General features: G+C 30.8%; 1 protein-coding gene across 1 annotated transcript; it reads left to right on the top strand.

Annotated features, from left to right (window-relative positions):
- Window positions 1–3,201: 3,201 nt before the first annotated feature.
- LOC106690420 (phospholipase DDHD1) lies at window positions 3,202–21,668 on the top strand. Its single transcript, XM_067050197.1, has 9 exons — window positions 3,202–3,366; window positions 3,446–3,590; window positions 3,668–3,774; window positions 5,025–5,278; window positions 5,564–5,617; window positions 7,357–7,505; window positions 11,025–11,233; window positions 13,393–13,488; window positions 16,329–21,668. Exons 2-9 carry the CDS (start codon window positions 3,553–3,555, stop codon window positions 16,520–16,522), a joined length of 1,101 nt encoding a protein of 366 aa, XP_066906298.1. The 5' UTR covers window positions 3,202–3,366; window positions 3,446–3,552; the 3' UTR covers window positions 16,523–21,668.
- Window positions 21,669–23,586: the final 1,918 nt, after the last annotated feature.

Raw genomic sequence — 23,586 nt, 5'->3', positions numbered from 1 at the left:
AGATAGCAACCTAATGTATTTAGGCAGCATATATGAATAAAGTATTTCTCTCTAGTGCTCCCCAGAGTTGGGCAAAACTTAGCTTTAGTTGAAACTACTTACTAATGTTGCCATGGATATATTTATTTATCAATGGTTCATTCACAAATAAGGGTTGTATCCATGACAATTTTATCAATTAGTTTTAACTAAAGCTAATTTTTGCCCATTTCTGGTGATCTCTCTCTTTTCTGGTATATATTTAAACACTCACTGAAGTTGTTATAGGAACAGAGACATAAGTAGCACACAAGCACCTCTAGTCACAAACTTATAAAGTATGTCGGGTCTACAAAATATTGTGACATAAGGATTAAATATGAGGCTATGTCAGTAAAAGTGGCCTTACCTCTTCACACTGTTTTCCACTTTCAAGCACTTTTTAATTATTGCTCAGTTTAACTATCTTAAAATCTCCTCTTCCCGTTTTAAGCAAATATTAAAAAAATTATATAGGACCGTCTTAGTGGGGCGGGTCTGGCCGTGAAGGAGTGATCTTTTTTTCTGTTATGATCTCCTTTTGTTAGATTGGGACATGTAGCATATTGACCAACCTACTTGGTATAAGTGTCTGTTTCCTACTTCAGATAAGTAAGGCTACCACGAAGGGTGGGAGAGGAGGGTTTCATGCCATTTTACAATTTCAGGGGCTTTTTAAATATTTCTCGATTAAAGTATCTTAAAGTTTCCTCTTCCCATTTGAAGCAAATATTTCAAAAGTATTATAGGACCATCCCTCATTGGGAGTCTTAAAAAGAGGGGGCGCGGCCGGGAAGGATTGATTTTTTTTGTATTATATGTTTCTATCTACTAGAATACACCAATAGAAAGTTCTCTATGAACAAAATGAATCAGTTGGAAAATAGTTGATTCACCGTGTGTGATATATAAAAGGAAGATGGTCTAGGTGTGCTCAAAGAAAAAGCTCAAATAGTAATTACACCATTTAATGCGAGCCAATGTTTTGCCCCACCTTTTAGGACTTCATCAGCACTAAAAAAGATACAAACATTAAAATAAGGTAACAAAGTAAGAAAATAGATAACATTAAGTAAAAGTAAACTAAGGTGTGGCTAATTATTTTATTTAGTATATGGGAAAATTTATATAAATAATAATAAAGGCCTAACAAACCCGAAGGTTTGATGCTGATACCAACAATCGCTCTCTACATATATCCTTCCATTGATGCTTCTCTAAACACAATTCTACAAGATCAGTTTTAATGAGCTTCCTCCATTTATGTTTCGGTCTATCCCTCAGACGTTTACCTGTCGGTTCGGTTTTTATTAACATTTTAGGGTTCCATTCGTTACTAACCCTACAACCTTACACAGCCATCTTAATCGCCACAATGCTATAATCTAAATTATATTTACCGAGTGTTATTCCCTTAATTCAGCGTTGGGTAGCCTTCTAAATTCTCCCATTAATTCATCCTTTTTACATAAAAAAATATTTTCTTTATGTTACTTTGTTAATTTGTAAATATATTTTAATATATTTGAAATCACAATTTGCCACACATTAGTTTTCTTTTATTTTATGTTATCTGCTCTCTTACTTTATTTTAGTGTTTGTATCTTTTTTAGTCCTACAACATGGGGCGAAACGTTGGCTTATACTAAATAGTTTAATTACTTTTGGAATTTTTTCTTTGACTGCACCCAGACCATCTTCCTTTTATAAAAATAAATCAATGTTAGAGTTTTTAAAGATGGGTTAGGTCACTTTTGCTCTTGAAGCCTCATATTCATTCACAACAATCTTTGTATGTGTTAATAATTGTGGGCTGACTCAGAAATGGCAGTACTATCAAATTTTCATTCATGGGAAAGACACCAATAAGGCCTGTGTGTAAAAAAACTGGTTAATGAGTCAATTGATTGGTAGGATTACTACTACTATGATTTTTTCATTTGTTTTTAAAAAAGAAATTTTTTTGTGACATACAGGGGAAGGGAGAGGGGTTATCTACTGGGTACCACTCTATTCTGACACCATGTCAAGTTTTCATTTTGTGGGACCGTCACAGAAATAAAAGACGACCCCTACACCAGATTCTAACCAGCACTACTGCAGTTCTCAGGTTGCAAAGACTTACGCCTCAACTCCCTGAACCACAGATGGCCCTTTGTTGCTACCTACTGCCTTTACACATTTGTGCCTCAATGATTTTTATTTTGTGGTTTATATAACCATTAGAGCAATTGTATGGTTGCAATGTTTCTCCTCCCTCCTGTATCGTATTTAATAATAAAAGGGAATAAGCTTGAGTAGACTGCATTTTTTTTAATACCTACCTGCTTACCAGTTGTTATTTCTAAAAATTCTTTTTAAAATTTATAAAACAGAGATTTCTTCTGTATATTATCTATTGTTAGGTTTTAGTACAATTTAACTTATTATCTTGTTCGTCTGAACTCTTTTGAAGAAAATTAGTAATATTGGGAAAATTGTTGATTGACCATGTGTGATGTATGAAAAGAAGATATATCTATATAATCTCAAATAGTAATTAACTATTTAATGTGAGCCAACATTTTTATTTTTTATTTTATTCATAAATTTTTATATAATTTCTCTCCCTTATTATCTATATTAACATTTTATGTCTGGCTATATGTAATATTCCCTAATATTACCTTTACTTTAATATTATTTTATATCTTTTTTTAAATGTAACATTTTTACTAACCACCACTTTCCTCCCACCACTGGGTGGTGGTCCACCACTCCACCATCCTGTTGGTCTCCCCATTCCGTCTTTGCTCATTTTTGTGTTTACTTCCATTGAGTAAGATTAGTGCCCTATTCTTTTTATTTTTTCTTGACTATCGTTCTTATTTTAGTGTTTACTGTACTTTTATATTTATTTTTTATCCATTAGTCATTATCTCTGATTTTATTAATTGTCTTATACTCTTTTGTGATTCTTATTTGTTTATCCTTATCAGTGTGAATTTATTTTACATTACATTACACCTCACTATAAATCTGTATTGGTTGTTTGTATCTTTTTTAGCCCCGATGAATCGGGATAATTGCCCAATGTGGGGCAAAATGTTGACTCAAATTAAATAGTTATTACTATTGTTTTTTTACTGTACCTGGACCATCTTCCTTTTATTGTTAATTATATTCTCCTATTTTTATAGTCAAACTATGTATTAATTTTCTACTTTTGTAATTTTCTAGTTCATTCTGAAGCATTTCCGGAGTTCAACGTAGACTGGTATTCCCCTTTAGAAATATATTTATATAGTCAAGGCACACCTTCAAAAATAGTGAGAAGTTTTACACAAAAGTTGGGCTATTTTCAAAAATGTAAGAATATAAGCCTCTTTCCCCTATGTCCAATGGTATAATAATGATCATTTTGAATTTTAAATATTTTCTATTCCAGCTACTGGTACAAGAATACTTAGAGGTTATAAGGACATAGCGACTGATGCTGATAAACAACATGACATTTCCCATCTTGTATTTGTCGTTCACGGCATCGGGCAGAAGATGAATATTGGTGCACAAATATTTCGTAATACTTACAGGTTCAGTTTAATATCAGCATTAAGTTGCATTAGTCCACAGTTCATATTAAAAACTAAAAATATATATATTTTTTCAGTATAAGAGAAAGGGTGACATCTTTAAAAAATAAATTTTTTCCTGATTGTATTCAGCGTGTGGAATTCTTTCCAGTTGAATGGAGAAACAATTTAGTCTTAGATGGAGGTTTGTAATTTTTATTTGTACTATATTCTGTAGTAGCAAACACCAATTATCCTTGTGACACCTCAAATGCCATCCTTAAACTACAAGAAGATATCAATAAACTTATGTTCAATGCCAAAAAGACTAAAGCTATCATAATTGGATCTGCCTCCCTCCGTAAATCTATCCCACCAGGACCCCCCAATCTTATCCTAAACAATACTCCTATCTCATTCCATAAGTCAGTCAAAAATCTTGGAGTCACTTTAGGTCAGACTTTATCCTGGAAACTACACATCGTCCAAATTTACCGTTGAACCATAGCTACCTTAAAGCAATTCAATAGAATCCATTTTCTCCTTCCACTTTAAACCCATCAACTCTTAGTTTCCTCTCTTGTTTTCCCCCACTTTGACTATGGCTACCTGGTATATGGTGGACTCTCAGGTTATCTCGAATCTAAACTTAAACTTCTTATGAATTGCGCAGTTCAATTTATTTTCGGGATCACTAGAGATACGCACATAACCCAGTATTATGCCAAGCTGAGGTGGCTCTATCCATCCTCTCGATACCATTATTTCCTAGCTTTCTTTCTATTCCAAGTAATTAGTACTCAGCACCTCTCCTATTTCCTAGAAAACCTGCAATTCAAATTTTCAGTCCAATCCCGTACTACTAGGTCCCATTTATATGAAATCTACCCTCCACTACCTCACCGAACTGCTGCGTTTGATAAATCATTTTTTTTTCTGCGCTGCCTTTCACTGGAACTCCATTCCTTCTAACATATATCATGTACCAATCCTTTCCTCATTTAAAACCCTTCTATTTAACTACCTTTTCTTCACCAATCTAATCCAATATTATAATAGTACACCATTTTGTTTTGTATGTATTTAGTGTGTTAGTTTTTTAATTTTTTTCTCTGAATTTTAAATTATTTATATGCAATTTTAATATAAGTTTTAATAAAGTGCAGCCACATTGTTTTTGACCAATATATGTTATTATGATATTGCAATTACCTTAAAATTGTTCTAAAGGGACCTAGTCCCAGAATAAAAAAATATTTTTCATTTCATTTCATTTCAAAAGCAGATGAGCATTTTTGTTCAACATAGTGAAAACTTTTTGGGACATAAATCAGATCGCTTCAGCCTTTAAACTGAAGGCTTCAACCAACTCCCATTCTTTAAAATAATTAGTTTAAACAATCTTTGTTTCATTACAATGAACTGTGAAAAAAATATTTATTTTTATTTTTGTAGGAACTGTAGAAGCGATCACGCCTCCTCATGTAAAGTATTTGCGGCAAGTACTGAATACATCAGCGATGGATATTATGTACTACACCAGCCCGATTTATATGGGTGAAATACAAGAAGGCTTAGTTACTGAAATGAACAGATTATATATGATGTTTCGAGAAAGGAACCCTAAAATTATTCCTAAGGTATCTGTGATAGCACATTCATTAGGAGCAGTCATTACGTATGACATTGTTACTGGATGGCTTCCAACGGTGAGTTTCATTTTAACTGATTCCCTGATTTTCCTAAACTTTAAGCACCCATTGTATTTTAAAATGTTATAAAAAAAAAAAAAAAAGAGGAAAGTATTTGTGGTCTTATCCTTATGTTTATGTATATAATTCATTGTTATATATTACTTTGAAAGATATACAATATGTTTCCCAAGCAGCATCTGCCAGTCTGTACATTTTCTACATATGCGTATGTAAGTGATCAATTACAAATTAGGTATATTATAGATGTGTATAGATTTTAATATTATAATCATCTTACAGGGTATGCCAGTTGATGGTGTGATAAATCCTGGTAAATCAAGATTGAATTTTGAAGTAAGAATTTCTTTTTTATTTTTAGTTTTATATATTTTTTTAAATATTCTTTTTTTTTTTTTTTAAAGTAGGTTACTTTATGCATGTGCTAGTTCTTAATTAAGTAATATTAAGCACAATGCAGCTTTACCTCTCTATTTTGAATTTTCATTTAAATTTGTATACAGGATATAGCGTACAAAAACCAGGAAACTCAAGAAGTCAATTTTTAGGATTAATTTTGACAAAAAAAAAACACCTATAACCATTATTCAATTCATAGTTGAATTAAAGTTTTATTGAAATTAACAATGTTTTGAAGTATTAATAATTGGAGATATTTTGGATTTTTTTTTGGTTAGTTTTACAGAGCATGGGCCATTTGTAGCTAAGGAAGTTAAGCGACTGCCTCGGAACTGCAGCAGATTCGAATCCGGCCTGGGGCTTGACTTTTATTACTCTGGCAGTCCCACAAAATGAAAACTTGAAACCTCACCATGGTTAGAATAGGTTGGTTACCTCTAGATAACTCCCCTGTATGTCAGAAATAGCCAGGAAGGGGACCATTAAAAAAAAAAATACCATAAATCTTTTTCATGAGATAAGTTGCCAGGGAAAACTCCTATAAATAATATTTTTCGGAACTGTGTCAATTCCATTAACCCTCGTTCAGTCTGCATATGTTCAGAGAAGAGAGAATTTAAACTATTATCATTTTTTTCTACAATTTTTATTTACCTTTCTAATGGTATCATCAAATTACTTCGAATAGGACTCCTCAGCTGTGTGCCCACCTATATATAACCTGTACCAGCACGGTCTGAAACCATTACTAATTGTTTTCAATACATTTCACAATAATAGTTCCTGCATTATTTTGATTTTAAAAAGTAATGGATAACTGTCATAATAGTACTGTCTTGGAATCAATAGAGGGGTGGAATGAAGGATGGATAGCAAGCCAGAAGGGCCCTACTTTGAGAAAATTCCCTCTCCCTCCTGTTCTTTCTAGATTGAAGGCTAAGTGGGTCCTCCCAGACTATTGGGTATCACAGATCCTAACAGGACATGGAGGGTTTTGGGGAAAGCTGCAGAGCTTTAGAAAGAACATCGACCCCTGGTGCCTGACGTGCGGAGTTCCTAATACAACAGAACCTATAGTAGTAGATTGCTCCACCATGGAAGGACACCGAACCAGGCTGTTGAGAAAGACCGGAATGTTCGCCCTCACTGAGTCAGATAAAGAAAAAAAAAAAAGATTGGTAGTATTGGCATCGAACCTTCGTGTTCGCTAAGCCTTTATTATTATTATGAAAAAGCATATCATTCATTACTGTATTAGTTATTAATAATTATTCTATACGTTTATATTTATATTCTTAAAGTCTTATCATACTTTACAATTTAATAAATTAGAATTTGTTTTAATTTAACCCTGATGAAGCCCTGCAAAGTGTTGTGAATTGTTGGTTGCTAATAAATAGTTTTTCTGCTATTTTGTGTACCTTTTTTTGACCACCTACCTGGGCCATCTTCCTACTATTAAAACATCTTTTAACTTTCCTAAAATAATATATTTTTTTCGTTGTCCTTTTATTTTTTGGATGATATGGAGGCTTACATTATTGAGAGTCGTGCCTACAATTTTGTTATAACCTTATTTGTTTACATTCTTTAATAGCATTAATATTTGCTCACCTTCCAGATAATTTATCTTGAATATATTTCTTTTTAATTAAGTAAAGCATTTATTTTTGCAGATAGACAATTTTTTCTGCCTTGGCTCACCTCTGTCTGTATTCCTTGCCCTGAGAGTTCCTAAAGGCCAGCATGGTTACCATTTATTTCCTCCGACGTTGTGTAACAGGCTGTATAATATTTTTCATCTCACCGATCCCGTTGCCTACAGGTCTGTTTTAACTTATTTCGATAGAGCACATGGTATATTTTATTGTGCATCTCTCTGAAGATCTATCCTAGAATCTGTTGTATTGTGATGTATTATAAGTATTGCATGGAACTGATAAGCATTGAAGAAATAGATTACTATATGAGGAAAAGATGGTCGGAGGTGCTGTCAGCAAAGATACACAAACAAACAATACTTATTTATTCATGCCGATGTTTCGACCTGAATTTCAGGCTTTATCAGGGCTTAAAAACAAAACGAGATAACTACTATGTTTTTATAATATAAGATGAAAATGATATTATTATGTTTCTCTGAATTAAGGTTGTTATCTTGTTTTGTTTATTTGTGTATCTTTACCAATCTCATATCTGACTATCTTCTTCTCATATCAATCTACAATCAACAATCAGCACTTCATTGTAGATTACTATGTGTTGGTCATGTCTTCATGTCCCTTAATTAAATTCAAAATGGCTGATCGATAAATTATAACCCCTAGTTATATAGTTCATCAAATTATATATAGTTCATATGATTATATAGTATAATCAAAATATTCATAGACATATGTGTTTATTACTTCACAAACATCTAATTAAAATATACAAATATTTAAAATGAAAAATTCATAAATGGGGAAATTCGACTAATAAAAATCTGAAAATTTAGAAAATACTTTATACTTTTTAATTTGTTAAACAAAAGTTTTAAAAAAGAAAAATATTTAATTGTAATGTTTATTTTAATTTGGCATCCTCATATTTTTTAACAATATATTTGCTAGTGAAATGCATCATAAAGTTTCAAAAACAAATCAGCAATGATTAAGTTTCGAATATTTTTCATCTAGGGGTTGCCATGTATCATAAAACCAGTTTCCATGAGTTACAGTGTAATATTCACCTATTGATATATTTTTTTAATGTAAAATATTGGGAGTAAGCAATAGTGATCTAAGTATCATTGCTTACCAAGCCAATAAATGCTTTTGCTCAATCTACATATTAAATTATATTAATATAAAATTAAGCGCTAAAATGAAAAATTATCTCTTTAATTTGTTTTGTTGGTAACTTTTGTACCTTTTCGATTATTTCCTTTTTTCTATTTTATTTCTGCTTAAACTTGCCCACGTAGGTTAGTATTCTCAATTCCTGTCTCATACCATTTACATCAGCTATTATAGTTTTATTTTACCTTTAATGCATCATCTTTGATCTTATTTTAAATATTTATTTTTTTAATTACATTTTCTCTCTCCAAAAAGTGCAATTGTAAATATAAAAACCATCGTTTTTTAATATAAATTGCATTAAGTCTCCATTACAGAAAGCGAAATGATAATATGAAGTGACTAAAAAATCAAAATGTTCGTAGATCGAATCTGAATACAAACCATAGAACATAAATAATTATCTATTGGACAACAAAATTTCATCAATCTCTCTTAACTCAATTTTTTAAACTATTTGCCTGGTTAATTAATAATTAAAGAATGACACTCTTCATCCATATAATTAAAGATTTATACTTATGATCCATACAACTTTGTTAAATATTAGATTAATGATTGTTTGAGAGTAGTTTATTTCATTATTAACACACACAATTTTGATCGAAATATTCTTACAACTTTTATTTTCAGAAACTCTCCAACGTTTCGGCCCTCAGGCCATTTTCAAGGAGACAACCTTTAAAAATTTTTGTTTTTATATTAATTACATTGTTTTCTTAACAACATACCGATATTTTTGGCTATACCTTAAATATTGATGTCATGTTCTTTAAAATCTCTTCTGCAGGTTAATTGCCCATGTCATATCTTTAAAATAAATTAAATATTAAAATAATATCATAACAGTTTCAAATAATGTTTTTAAATTAACTATTTACTTACATAACTTTTTATATCTTAAATTTAAAATTTTTTCACACAAATAATCTTCTCTTGTTCCACTTACTAACATCATTTGTAACAGAACCTACCTTCAACAGGTTCAACTCTGTTATCACCTTATCATTAAAAATAATTGTTTACATTTAATACAATTTACATTTATACAAAGAGGTAATAGAAAAATTGAAGTTGATAAAGATTGAAAATGATGAAATAATGGTGAGCTACGATTCAGTATCCTTATTTACAAATATTCCTCTGAAAGTGGTGTATACTATTTTAGAAGAAAAATGGGAATAAAATTAAATACGATACTATAATAAAGAACAAAAAATTATTTTTGGAAGGAATAAAGCTAAGTTGTGAAAATGGAATATTTAAATATGAAAGTGAGATCTTCCGCCAAAATGTTGGCCTTCCGATGGGTCGACATTTATCTGTATGCCAGGTTGATTTAGCTATGAATGACTTAATAAAAAAAGCAATTGAAAAATCAGGTATAAAATTAAAAATTTTGTTTAAATATCTTGATGATATTTTCTGCATTATTAAAGAGACAGATAAAAATAGGATGCTTAAATATTAAATTGGTTACTATGAAAGATTAAAATTTACGATGGTAATAGAAAAAGAGGACAATTTAAGATTCCTGGACATGTTGATAATGAGGCAAGGAGATACATTATTAACAGAATGGACAAAAAAGGAAACATCCAGTAATATAACTTTAAATTATTTATCCTGTCATCCTATTCACATGAAATACGAAGTTATTAATAACTTTTTTAATAAGGCAATAAAAATAATGGATGAAATTAGATTGGTGAAAATAAAGGAAAAGTTATTTAATATGTTTCAATTTTTCAAAAATGTTCATAGGTTGTCTCCTTAAAAATGCCCTGAGGGCTGAAACGTTGGGAAATAAAAGTTGAGAGAATATTTGGATCAAAATTGTGTGTGTTAATAATTTGTTAACTATTATTTGTCATTATGCTTAATAATTATAGATCGACACAATAATTAAAAATTAACTAACCTATGTACTATCAGTAATATACATGAGGAGAAGATCGTCGATAGGTGTGGTCAATGTAAAACACAAATAAGTGAAAACTTAGTTATTAGTGCCAATGTTTCGGCCTAAATTTCTGGCCTTCATCAGGGCTAAGAACAAAATAAAAACCAATGAATAGAAGAATATATAGAATATTTAGAAAATAAAAAATAGCTAATATTAAGGATACATAAATAGTGTTGACAGACATGAATAATTAGAGTATTATAAGAAGATAAAGGCTGTATGAGAAGAGTAATATTAAAATTAAGTAATAGGAAAGAGCAAATAATCAAATACATATACATATCTTCTTATAATACTTAAACTATTCATGTCTATAAATTCTATTTATATTTAGAGAGGTTCTGCTTGACAGTTCAGGATCAGTCTATTAAGAATCTTGGCCTGAACTATCTGATGAAGAACTAAAATTTAGGTCAAAACGTCGGCACAAATAGTTTTTGTTTATTTGCTAACCGCACCCCCCAACCATCTTCTCCACATATTGATCTATGGTCAGCTATCAACACCTCATTATAAAATTTTACCGTCATTTTTGCAGACTGGAGCCATTGGTGCACCGCGATTACTCTAGAATCTCACCGTTGGCTATACACCCCTATTCCGCTACTAACCCTGTTGCATATTGCGATATGCCCCTCGAACTAATCCCACCTGAAGCTGTTGTCGCCGCAAGTTGCAGTGGAAACACAAAGGAAAAAGAAGGAGAAGTAGAACCATCCAGTTCTCCTGTCGAAACACCAAGCAAAGGTTAAGATTATCAATATTTTTGTAAAAATTTCTGCTTATTATTGTAAGCTTTATTATAGATACAGAATTTAAATTAACTCTAAAACCAAACTTATTTATATATATTATATATTTATATTATTATGAGTTCTCCCTGCTGAATACTACCTATAAAATATTATCAAATATAGTCTTCAATAGAATGGTCCCCTATGTTGAAGTTAGTATAAAGGAGTATCAGTGTGGTTTTACTATGGGAAGGTCCACAATTGATCAAATATTTACAGTTAGGCAAATCCTGGAAAAGACGATTGAGTATGGGATAACCACGTACCACCTATTTCTAGACTTCCAAGCGACCTACGATAAAGTAAACAGAAAAATGCAGATAAAGCCATGCAAAAACTGAGAATACCACGGAAACTGATAAACATAGTTAAGGTGACCCTGTCCAACTCTAAATGCCATGTTAAAATCCAATCCTGCCTGTCTACAAAGCTCTACAAATAGCAAACAGGGAGATGCATTGATGCCTTCTATTTAACATAGCACTCACTCGAGAAGATAATCAGATACTCTCATATACAAACAGATGGATACATCTTTAATAAAGAAGTGCTGTTACTGGCGTATGCGGACAATATAGACATCATCAGAAGAATGGAAGCTGACCTCATAGATGCTTTTAAGGCGATTGAATCATCTGCGGTGGGGGTGACGGTAGCAGCATGGTAACGTGCCTTTCTGCCAACCCAAAGCTTGCAAGTTCGATTCCCCGGCCCTATCCGGGATTTTTTTATTATTATAATTATCAAGCATATAATTATACAATACTCGGTTGCAGCCTCCCCCGGGCACTTGTGGGACCTGTTAGCCAATGGGTGGCATTCACAAAAAAAAAATAGGCGTGGGAGTGACGAACCCACCCTATGAAAACCACGTCATGAAACGCGCAATGTATATATCTCGTGAGGCCTTGGACCTTCACCGTCTGTCGCGCCAATAATAATCATCTGCGGTAAAGATGGGACTCACAATAAATAAATGACCTTATGGTGGCATAAGGCGCAGGACATGAACGAGTAGAAGAAATTTCTTCAGGAGAATTTCCCTGTTCATCCAATCATCTTTATTCTTGCGGCATTTGATTCAGCATTAAATTTTCTACAAGAAACACCCCAATGGACATTTCTTCTGTCCCAGGCTGTAGCACCAAGGAAGTAAGTAAGTAAGTAACTTTTATATTTACAAGGGAAATCTATGGACATTAGAACATCTATTTCAATGAAACTTTATTTGGTGATACTAGATCAAAAAATATTAGACAAGTGTCTGAGGGTTCCTGACAATGCGCTCTAGGAGCTGAAAAGGAAATATTAAGTTTTTTATACTTAATGATTATTATATACCAATCAATTTGTTTTTTCATTCAGAATAATAAGATATTTATTTTTTTCTGATCTCTAACGTTCACAAATAAAATTAAAAAAATCATAAATCCTTACAATTTTGTCCGAATCCAAAGTTACTATAACTATTGGAGACTTTGGAACTCTTATTAAACCTGAATTTCAGCTCTTACAATCCATGTCAATATCTTTTAGATTTTATGCCGTTATATGAAAAAAAAAATTTCAAATTATGAAAAACTTCTCTAGCGTTTTAATTTATATCTCCAGTTCTAATTTGTTTACTTTGGTATGATTTCTGAAACCCTGGTCCATCTGTATCGGGGAGTCTTTGCAACCTGAGAACTGAAGCAGGTTCGGTTTGAAACTGGGAAGGGGTTGACTTTTATTTCTGTGGCAGTCCCACAAAACTTGATCCCCCACCTTGTGGTAGAATAGGGTGGTAACCTGTAGATAACCCCTCCTCCTCCCGTATGTCAGAAATAAGTAGAAAAGGGGTCATTAAAAAAAAAAAAAAAATTGAAACCCTTAAATACAAATTTTTGTATAAATCAAGAATTAGAAATGTTTGGACCTTCTTAGTGTCTTTCTTTTTCAAAAACAATATTTTTAAAGAAATTAATGACGATATATTTATTTGTGGACCAAAAATACATAAACATATAACGATTCTGAAAAATTATTAATAGGATGCTTTAGGTAAAAAATAATTTATATGCCATGATTGCCATAATTTATATGATATTACTTAAACCACAATATTCTTTCCAGAAAAGGGTTGGAGCCTGTGGAATTCATTAATTCGTGGTCACAACAGGAGTCAAGACTCTGGCGGGGCCTCACATCGCACTGATTCTCCGACTCAGGGTATCTACAAACATATTTTTGTACAAATGTTTTTAATTACCTGTCATGTTCTTCTTATTTGTTATTTTATAGTGATGTAGTTAATGATACGAGGTGAAGATGGAGTGAGAAAAGGAGGGTGGTGGGAGGGGTGTAGTCAGTAGAGAACAATAATAAGTAAAACTAAAAAATAGGGAAGAAAGCTTATAGTGTATGTCTAGTTCAGGGAAAAACATCAGTGACTGATAAATATTTTTTTATGATTTTTCGTGTACCTGTTTTGACTGTCACCTGAACCATTTTCCCACAATTAACTACATATGGTCAACTAATGATTCATATCTAAAACCATCATGATCAAATGATTATTTCTTAAAACTTTCCTAGTCCACTCTGTCATTGATGAATGAACTTAAGAAAAAAATGAAGTGTTGAATTAAAAAATTAATTGAAAAATTTAACTAATGAACAAAATAATAATAAAATGTCAATTTATAAACTTAAAATGTAACTATACAAAAAAAAGTAATCTTACAAGAAGAACTTTACCTTAAAAACTAAAATAAAGATTGAGAAATAAGAAAAAGACTACCCTAGAACTAAACAAATTATTTAATGCTCTACAAAACAAAAAATAAAAGGCATTGATAATAATATTTCAAAATGTAATGCTAGAAATATTTATTTAAATTGAAGTTTTGTGTTATCATATAAATTGTATGTTCGAAGTTTCTTTTATATGTATCATGTTTATGCTCTTATTTGATTATTCTACTCTTTAAACTGTATATGTTTTTTGTCTCTTGTTTGTATAATCTTTTATTCATTTATACATTTTGTCAAGTATCATGAAACTACTACTCCTACAAAGGTTATAAACTACTTTATTGTACATTAAACTTGGTTTAATTTGAGTGCTGGCAGAGATCTGTATGTCTATTAATTCTTGAGATATTGTTTTTCATAAATCCAAAAAGTTTGTCCGAATAACTAGAAATCAACATTTTGTGAATTTCTTTTGTCAAATACCATGTAACTACTACTCCCAGGAAAATAAACATTATAAACTACTTTATATTACACTTAACTAGATTTAATTTGAGTGCTGGCAGACAACTGTACCTCTTATGGTTCCCGAGATAATTTTTTCTTAAGTCAAAATGTTTGTCCGAAGAACTAGTAATCAACATTTTGTCGAATATCATGGAAACTACTATTCCTACGAAGATAAATGGAATAAAGTACATTAAATTATCTTTGAGTGTTGATAGACGTTTGTACATCAAATGGTTTTTGAGATTTGATTTTTTTAAAAAAATTCAATAACTACTGATTATTGAGCGCATCTTTTATAAAATGTTACTTTTACAAAGCTTTATCTTAAGAACTATTGAAGATAAATAGATCTATTAGGGCTCATATTTTATAAAATGTTACTTTTACAAAGCTTTATCTTAAGAACTATTGAACATAAATAGATCTATAAGGGCTCATATTTTAGCAAATTTACTTTTCTTTAAATGATGTTCTATTAGGTTTTCTAGTGTTGTAGACAGTTTTAAAGATATGAAGCTCCGAAAGAAAAATTAATTGTTTTTTACGTTTTGAAACAGTTGCCATTTTGTATTCCACCTACCTAGAATTGACTGACTCATCAATTCTTACTAGTAATTATTCATAGTTTTCATTAAAGTAATAAAAAGTTGGAGTGAAATAACTGACTTTTTTCTTCTCTTGGGCTCTTGTACTTTGTGTTGTCTTTTATATATTTCATGTTTATGCTCTTATTTGGTTATTCTACTCCTTAAACTGTATATATTTTTTGATCTCTTGTTTGTATATTCTTTTATCCTTTTTAATATTTTTATATTACCTTATTATGATATTATACCTTTAATATCCTTTTCTGATTGTTCTTGCTATGCACAATATTTTTGTTACAACACCCTATATCCCATTAAGGAGATGAGGTAGAGGTAATCTCCTTCGTCCAATATTTTTTTCTGTTTCAAGTTAATAATTCTCTGTTTGTGACAATTCAAAGATTCTTCTTATATTATATCTTTATTTTCTCATTTACGTATATTTATCCTATCCCGTTGATATGTTATTATCCATATTTACTCCTCACTTATTTCCTCACTGTTCTTCCCTTCTTTTAATTTTACCATATTTGTTACTATCCTGTATATTCATGCCATTTTTCAATATATATAATCTTTTTAATTTCTTGAGACCAGTTTTTTTTTTTAAAATAAATCCAATGGTATCCTTGTTAGGTCTCAACACTCTTTGTTATATCAATAGTCCAACATTTCAGCCAATTCGGCCATCCTCTAGGACTATCTTAAATATAAATTTACACCTCACATCAAAAATTTAAAAATGTTTTGCAGGCTATTCTGCCCAGGTCATTAATTACAAATCAAAATATCCTATTTTGGGTAAAAAAAACAAAAAAAAACACTACAAACGTAAAAAACGCTACAAACTTATTTTACAACCCAATATCATAAAAAAAAAAACTAGGTTAATAATAGTTGATAGTGTAAGTTGATCTAAAATTAAAAGTTTTAAAAATTAATGAAATTGTGACTAAATAGAGTAATTTGATTTGTAATTAATGACCTGGGCAGAATAGCCTATAAAACATTTTTAAAATTGGATGTTAGGTGTAAATTTATATTTAAGATTGTCCTTGAGGATGATGGAATTAGCTGAAACGTTGGATTGTTGATTTAATAAAGAGCGTTGAGACTTAACTAGGATATCATTTGATTTATTTAATTAATTATTTAATTTATCAATTATAAATAGAAAATTATTTTCATCTTTGATTAATTATGGTTTTAATTTTTCAGGGCTCGAACACAGGCTGGACTATGTCCTGACCAGCGGAACTTCTGGTCCTCTCGTCGTTCGCTCGGTACTGGTCTCCCATACTGCCTACTGGAGTAATTACGATGTAGCCTTCTTTGTGCTGACTCGAATCTTTCCCGAATTAGAATCCGCTACACCTGATGATAAAGCTTTTCCCACTACTTCTAAACTTTAATAATACATTACTTTTAAATATAAATTGAATGTTGACAACTTAATAACAAAGTCCAAGAGTCACACAGTGCTTTAAGGATATTTAGTCAAAGTTTTTTATTCATTTGCTTTTTTTGCTCACTTAAGAATTTTTTTTATGGATATAGTTGATTTATTTTATTGTAGAAGTTCCTGATCATAATGTATATTGTTCATTTCAAATAAAATTCTTTTTGCAATGGACATCAAACATGAAAGGTTTATAAATCTGAGTAAGAAGCAATATGATCCAGATCTTTTCAAATTTAGATTTCTTACCAAAAATAATTCACAATTTCAGTGGAAAATGAATTTTATCAGAAAATGGACAAAATGCAATGCGATCTGGAGTTTCTCATTTGTGACATGATTATGATCTTTATTTTATTAATTATATAATTATCAGTACTGATTTATTGTAGAGGCCTTGGTTATGGTATAGGTCAATAAGGCCCAGTTCTACATTGACAGTTTTTCATGATAGTTGTACTGTCACTACAGTGAGACAGTGGGGTATTTACACACTGACTCTAAATCTAACCTCACTGACAGTTCAATGCTGATTACTAAATATAACTAACAATAACTAGCACCAGTGACAAAGAAGAGTTAATTGTTTCTTTCGCTCCTCTGAAAAAGGTGGGAAAAATTACTTCTTTACCAGACTGTACATTAATTAGTATATAGGTTAGTTTTGTAATATTAACTAACTTTCAAGTGGGAGAATTTCTTTCCATTCACGCTTTCCCGCTTTAGTTAAAGTTTAGGTTATAATACACATTTTTTGGAAGCAGTTCCTACCATGTTTACTTTTTCTAACTTAAAAATATCGATATTTAATGCATCTTTCATGTTCAGAGCAGGTATTACTCACGGATCCTTTTACTTTTTTCCACTATGCAACTCTATTGTCTGACATCTTCAGTATTTGATATTTAATATTAGAATTTATATTACAAAATAAAAATATTAGATATTATATATCTATATTATCATTGGACTCTATAGCCAGAAACTAAATGAAGCATTTATTTTATATTTACTTAATAGAGATCAAAAGAACTTACATACACATTACCTATATTGTGTTTACATTTATAGGACGTCACTACATTTGTTTGAGGGGGGATATAAAATTTCTTAATTGACACCGTACATCTAATCTCCATATTAAAAATAAATCTAATTATCCTATATTTCTATGTCTATTAAGGTCCTAATTTTCCCATAGCAACAATTTTGAGGTTTGACATTCAACCGTTGATCTACTCTTAGGATATAAACCCGAAGATTCTCCTGAATTTATTGGGTTAACTTGATTAGACTGTTTCCTCTAGTCTCCTTTAAATTGTTTATAAATAAGTATTCCTCAAATACTTGCTCCTTTAGTATTACGTTTTTACCTCCATTGCTTGTATTGTGTCAATTCTCTTTTAGAGGGAAAAATTCCCTGTTGAATGGGTGGATAATTAATTTTTAATAGGTTTGTACAGTCTGGTTTAGAAGTAATTGTTCCTGTGTTTTTTGAAGGAGTGAAATTAATTACTAAGAAACATACAAGTTATAAGCTTTGTATAAGGTTAGTGTTATGAGATTTAAGATGTGACAGTTCACTGTCAAGGAGTCTTCATTTGGCAGTAAGCTGTCATACTTGCACAATATGCTTCAACTATCACTTAAATCCGTGTAGTGTGACATTACTGCCAAGACAGCAAATGTAATTTACACAATAGTAGCGGCTGCAACTGTCACTGTGGAAATGGCCCTCTAATTTCACTTTATTTTTTACCAGTATCTTATCTCTACTGAGCTAGATCCTAGTTGATCAAAATCTTAAATCAATTGTAAAAAAACTTCTATTAGTTCTGTTAAGGGCACTAGGTCATCTTTATGTTTAATTTTTTTATTGGAAACTTCTTCATACTTAAAAAAAAGACCAATCTTGGTAAAAAAAGAAAAGATATATAAAAAATAAAGTAAAAAATGAATAGGCTGTTGGCCTTGATGCTAGTTGGCTGATGTCTGGAACAAGTAATATCATTTCTGTAGAAAATGGTTTGTGTCCTTGCACTGTCGATGTGAGACTACTGTCTCCCGTATTAGTATTCAAGAGGCATAAACAATTAAAGTTCACCCTACCTTCCAATGTTGATGTTTCTCTGACTTACTTTTACTATAAAAATAGTTCCTGTTCTACTAAGTTTGCAAAATAAAAAATAGGTTTTGTTATAAATGTAATTTAATTAATTTACAATAGAAAAATTAAACATAAAGATGACCTAGCGGCCTTAATAAGTTTTTTGGACTATGTATGTGGTTGTGACATTACCACATGTACAACAGACATATTCATCTGCCAGTAAAACGAGTAAACAACACTACAGTCAGCGAGAAATGAGAAAAGAGGTGGTTTCAACTGGGTGGAAAAACAGTGTTGCCAAACATATAACTCCTCTTATTCGCATCCAACATTTTGTTGGATGTTACGGCTATGGCAGGATTTTTCAATTATAAAAAAATTTAAAATTCAAGAAATTCATTTTATTTTTGCATTAATCTTTATCAGTAAAATGAAATGCACAAATCGAATATATTGGAAAGCTTATAGACCGCAATAATGTATTCAATTGCCTGTACTTATAACATAAATCCACAACATGACAGGTGTGTCCGTCAGTCCAAGTCAAATACCTTGTCTATTATTTATATCATATCAAGATATAATGCATTTATTACTGTAATTATTTATAAGGAATGGAGAATGCAGCCTAAAAAAATTAATAAATTGGTTCAGAACACCAAAATGTTTGACTAATAAATATTGTGATGGGACCCACAGATCTACCTGTCACACTGTGAATTGAAACTTTATCCTGTTATAATTTAAAACTTGATTGCAGCTCCTTTATTATCTATAATAGCAGATTTGGGAACCAGATGCCTCATGTCAGAGTATGGCCGCTTTGGAAGCTAAAGATATTCATAAAGAATCTAAATTGATTTAAGATTATTATTTGTGTTTGCCAATTATTTTATATATTATGCTTGTTGTTCATCATCAGTTGTAAATATTTGAAATCTAAAACTACAAAATATGTTTTTTATTTTATTTTTTCTAACAGTTACATGATTCTCATTTTTGAAGGTAGCATTTTGTGATTTTTTTTTCTTTCTAGACTTGTAAGCAACCTGTTACTTCAAACATTTATTGTTCATTAATTTTACACTAATAATATATTCTTCACTTCGACCGGATTGGGGATCAATCGATCGCGGACTGCCTATCCGTCTTCAGCTGTTTTCTCTTTTCATCCTTTTGACCTTGTACTTTTATTCCTTTCCGAATTTGTTGTTTACATTTATATCTTTGAACCATTTGCTTAATAGCTGCTATTAATTTTTTTTTTCACAATCTATTTGAAATTTTGACACCTTTTATTCCTTTAAAATCATAGCTCACTATTGTCCTTTATACCTTGAGTAACAATGAAAATTAAAAAAACAAAACAACAAACAAGAAGGTTGCTTAGTAGCCCTAAAAGAAAAGAAAATCAGAAAACATAGTTATATTTCGTCTGCTGCTGGTGAACAGGTTAAAGGTGGAATTTACAATTTCTTTCCATTTCTATTTCTTTATCTATTTTAAATTTTTCAAATAATGCTACATTATGCTGCATTCGCCAGACTCAACTACATTCAAAATAATATTTATTAAAACTTCAAATTATATTTTAATAAATAATACTATTATTAAACTAAACTATTATCCACAAATAAGCTCAAATGAGTTAGGTAAGGTTTAGACAGCAACCTGGTCTCCCCCACTATAGTTGAAACTAATAGCTAAAATTGCCATGAGAAATAAATATCGTATCCATGACAATTTTAGCTCTTAGTTTCAACTAATTTTTGTCCAACTCTGCCACCATCCCACCTGCCTGCACATTTCTCACTGACTGTAATCTTTAGCATAGCCTCTACAATAATTATATATTTTTTTGTGTCAAAAATTTATTTTTCATTCCTAGTTTATAATCTTAGGATTTAGGCTATTCTTCCTGACAACTTGTTTCCTATTTTTGTTTTATTTTTTTGTGATATTTGTTATTAGTTCAGGAACAATTAATGCTTAGGTATTTGTATATTGATATTTTGATTTCACATATGCTTGATATGTAATTTTAAGACTAATTTTAATTTTATCTTTCATTGTGATTTGCCTTGCCTTGAATATTTCTTCACATATTCTTTTCATGTGAGGAATCTTGAGCGAGTGCCAGAATAATATAAATTTTATGTCATCTCCGTCCGTTTTTAACTTTTTAAACTTTTGTCCTTGTTAGTGATTACTATGGTTTATTATTTTTTTTTTTTCTTTGAAACTAATACTTCCAACGATTGTTAAAAGATGTACTGATTTTGTATTACTATCGTTGTGGGCTTGAAGTTTCATTACAGGGAATCTCCTTTAAAGTGTTTCTTTTCTTTTTTTTTTTTTTTATTTAATTTTTCGTTAGTTTAATAAGAATCACATGTATATTTTATACTTTTTTACATAGACAGTTGATAGTCTCATATGTTTACAAATCTTGTTAAAGAGCAGTTATATATACAAAAAAGACATAAAAAGAAGTGATAAATAGAAAAAAGTGTGCCAACTAATACAAAAACTTGTGATTATTATTGACTTATAACTTGTTGAAATTTTGTTAATGACAATTGATGTTTTGTCCTTTGTTGTATTGTTTCAATGCTCTCTTTCTAACTTGTTTGGCTTCTTTAAAAAAAAAGAAAAAAAGAAAGAAAGAAAGAAAATCTTTTGACTCACTTTATTCGTTATTGTATTTTGTTCGATACAGTTCCTTATTTTAATTCTATTGAGTCAGTATTCCATCTTTTTTTATCGATGCATCACCTTGTTTTTTAAGAAGCATAGAAGTTCTTACTGTGATATTCACCAAAATATAAGATAGAATCTGATGATTAGAAAACTATATTTTCATTGTTGAATTTCAGATGAAAATGTCTAGATATAGTTATTAAGTATATATATATATATTGTAAAAAAATAATAAAACTTTGAAAAAGTGAGATATGTGTTAATAAAGACATGAGTTTAATGCAGGTTATTTATTGTTTCTTACCTTCTTATTTTCTTCTCCCCCCCCCCTTCACTTAAGAATGTATTTTCAGCAGCATGCTTTATTACTACTATCAAACATGCAGCAAACATGTTCTAACTTGTAATTAGTTTATGTATTTTAACGATGACATTTTTTTCTGAATCAGAAGCATAATTTTAAAAAGTTGGTTCTATTACCCCTACACCAACACTCGGAATGATAGTAAAAGATTGACTGTTAATGTTAAATTAAATGATGTTCAGATTGATCATGTAGGGGTAATATTGGTAATATCACAAGTAATGAAAGACGACCCTCCATCATAGTTGTTAGAATAGATTGGTCACCTCAAGATAAACTCCCCCCCCCCCCCATGTGTCAAACTAGGAAGGTTATAAAAAAATGGTAGATCTCAAAGAAAATTTTGCAATCATTTAAAATTTGAAGTGAAGGAGAAGCTATGATTGCTGTTCTTAATGTGAGCTTCACTTTATTCTTGCAAAGAAATGCTAAAATAATGCCCAAACAAGGTCTTCTACAGGGGTATTCGTGATGTTATGTTAAATGTATTTTTTTTTCTTACCTCCTAATATTGTTATTATACAACATATACAAATATGTACAAATGTACATATTATTATTACATATACACAGGCATTGTAAGAGGGGTTACATGGTCCCTGAAGGTAGTTTATACAGTGGTGGCATGTTTGCCAAGGGACTTACATATGTTAAATGTAAACTATTTTACCATGTTAAGTATAGGATTGTGAGCAGCCCTATTTAAAGTCATATTAAATGATAAATGCATAAGAGCTCCTAGCGGAATTTCTAAGTAACTTATTTTATAACCTTACCTTCCAAAACTTTATGTTATTGTTTACTTCTAAGTTTTAATTACAGTAATTTATTATAAGTTGCCTAAATTGAGTGATAAGAGAAAGTTTAGCTACTGAGTGCGTTGTTGATCTTTTAACTTGTGAGGAAGAGAATCAAGATGAGCTAATTCACAACTGCCATTATATTATTATTATTATTATTGTCATCCATTGCTTTATTATTTATAAAAACATCCAAAACAATATTAACACAAAATGGGAGTAAGTAACCTAACAGGACAACAAACAAAATGGTGACGAGCTCAGCTGGTCTGTTACGTGACATCACTCTCAATTTAGCAGACCTAGTAACAGACTCTCAGCCATGTTATATTTTTAGTTTATTTTTGACCATGTTAAAACAATATAACATATAACATGGTTGAGAGTCTGTTAAAAGGAGAATAACGTCATGCAACAGACCAGCTGAGGTCGTCACCGTTTTATTTGTTGCCATGTTATTAGATTACTTACTCGTAGTTGTGTTTTGGACTTTTTAAAAAAGACAATCTGTAGCCAAACTTTTACACTTCTTCTTTTCACTTATTTTAGGCATGTTGTAATAAATTACTGTAATCAAAACTTATAAGTAAACAATAACATGAAAGTTGGGAAGGAAAGGTTACTAAAGAAGTTGGTCAGGAAATCCGCTAAGAGCTCTCATGCATTTACCATTTAACATGACTTTGAATAGGGCTGCTCACAATGCTATACTTACAACATTTAGCATGGTGAGACATTTTACATTTAACACAATATCATGAATACCCCTTATATGTATATCGTTTTAACATGGTGAAAGAAGGAAATATTTCTCCATTTAACATGAGTTTTTCCATTTAACATGTTAAACCAAAGATCATGAATAACCCTTATATTAAAAATTAAATGGGACATTGCACAAGAGTTTTACTGTTTGATGTTTTATTTACAAGTGGATGTAATCTCAGTAATCCAAACTAACTGCTGTAGGGGAAGTGCCCATGAGTCACGAAAATGAGTCGATCATGCCCTCTGTTCTGCAGTTGAACTGCTGTAGGGTGGTG

Source organism: Halyomorpha halys, unplaced genomic scaffold (assembly GCF_000696795.3).
Source record: "Halyomorpha halys isolate HHAL.00 unplaced genomic scaffold, Hhal_1.1 Scaffold1709.1, whole genome shotgun sequence".
Taxonomy (NCBI): Eukaryota; Metazoa; Arthropoda; class Insecta; order Hemiptera; family Pentatomidae; genus Halyomorpha; species Halyomorpha halys.
The sequence above is the reverse complement of the archived record's forward strand: the minus strand, read 5'-3'. Positions and strand labels throughout refer to the sequence as shown.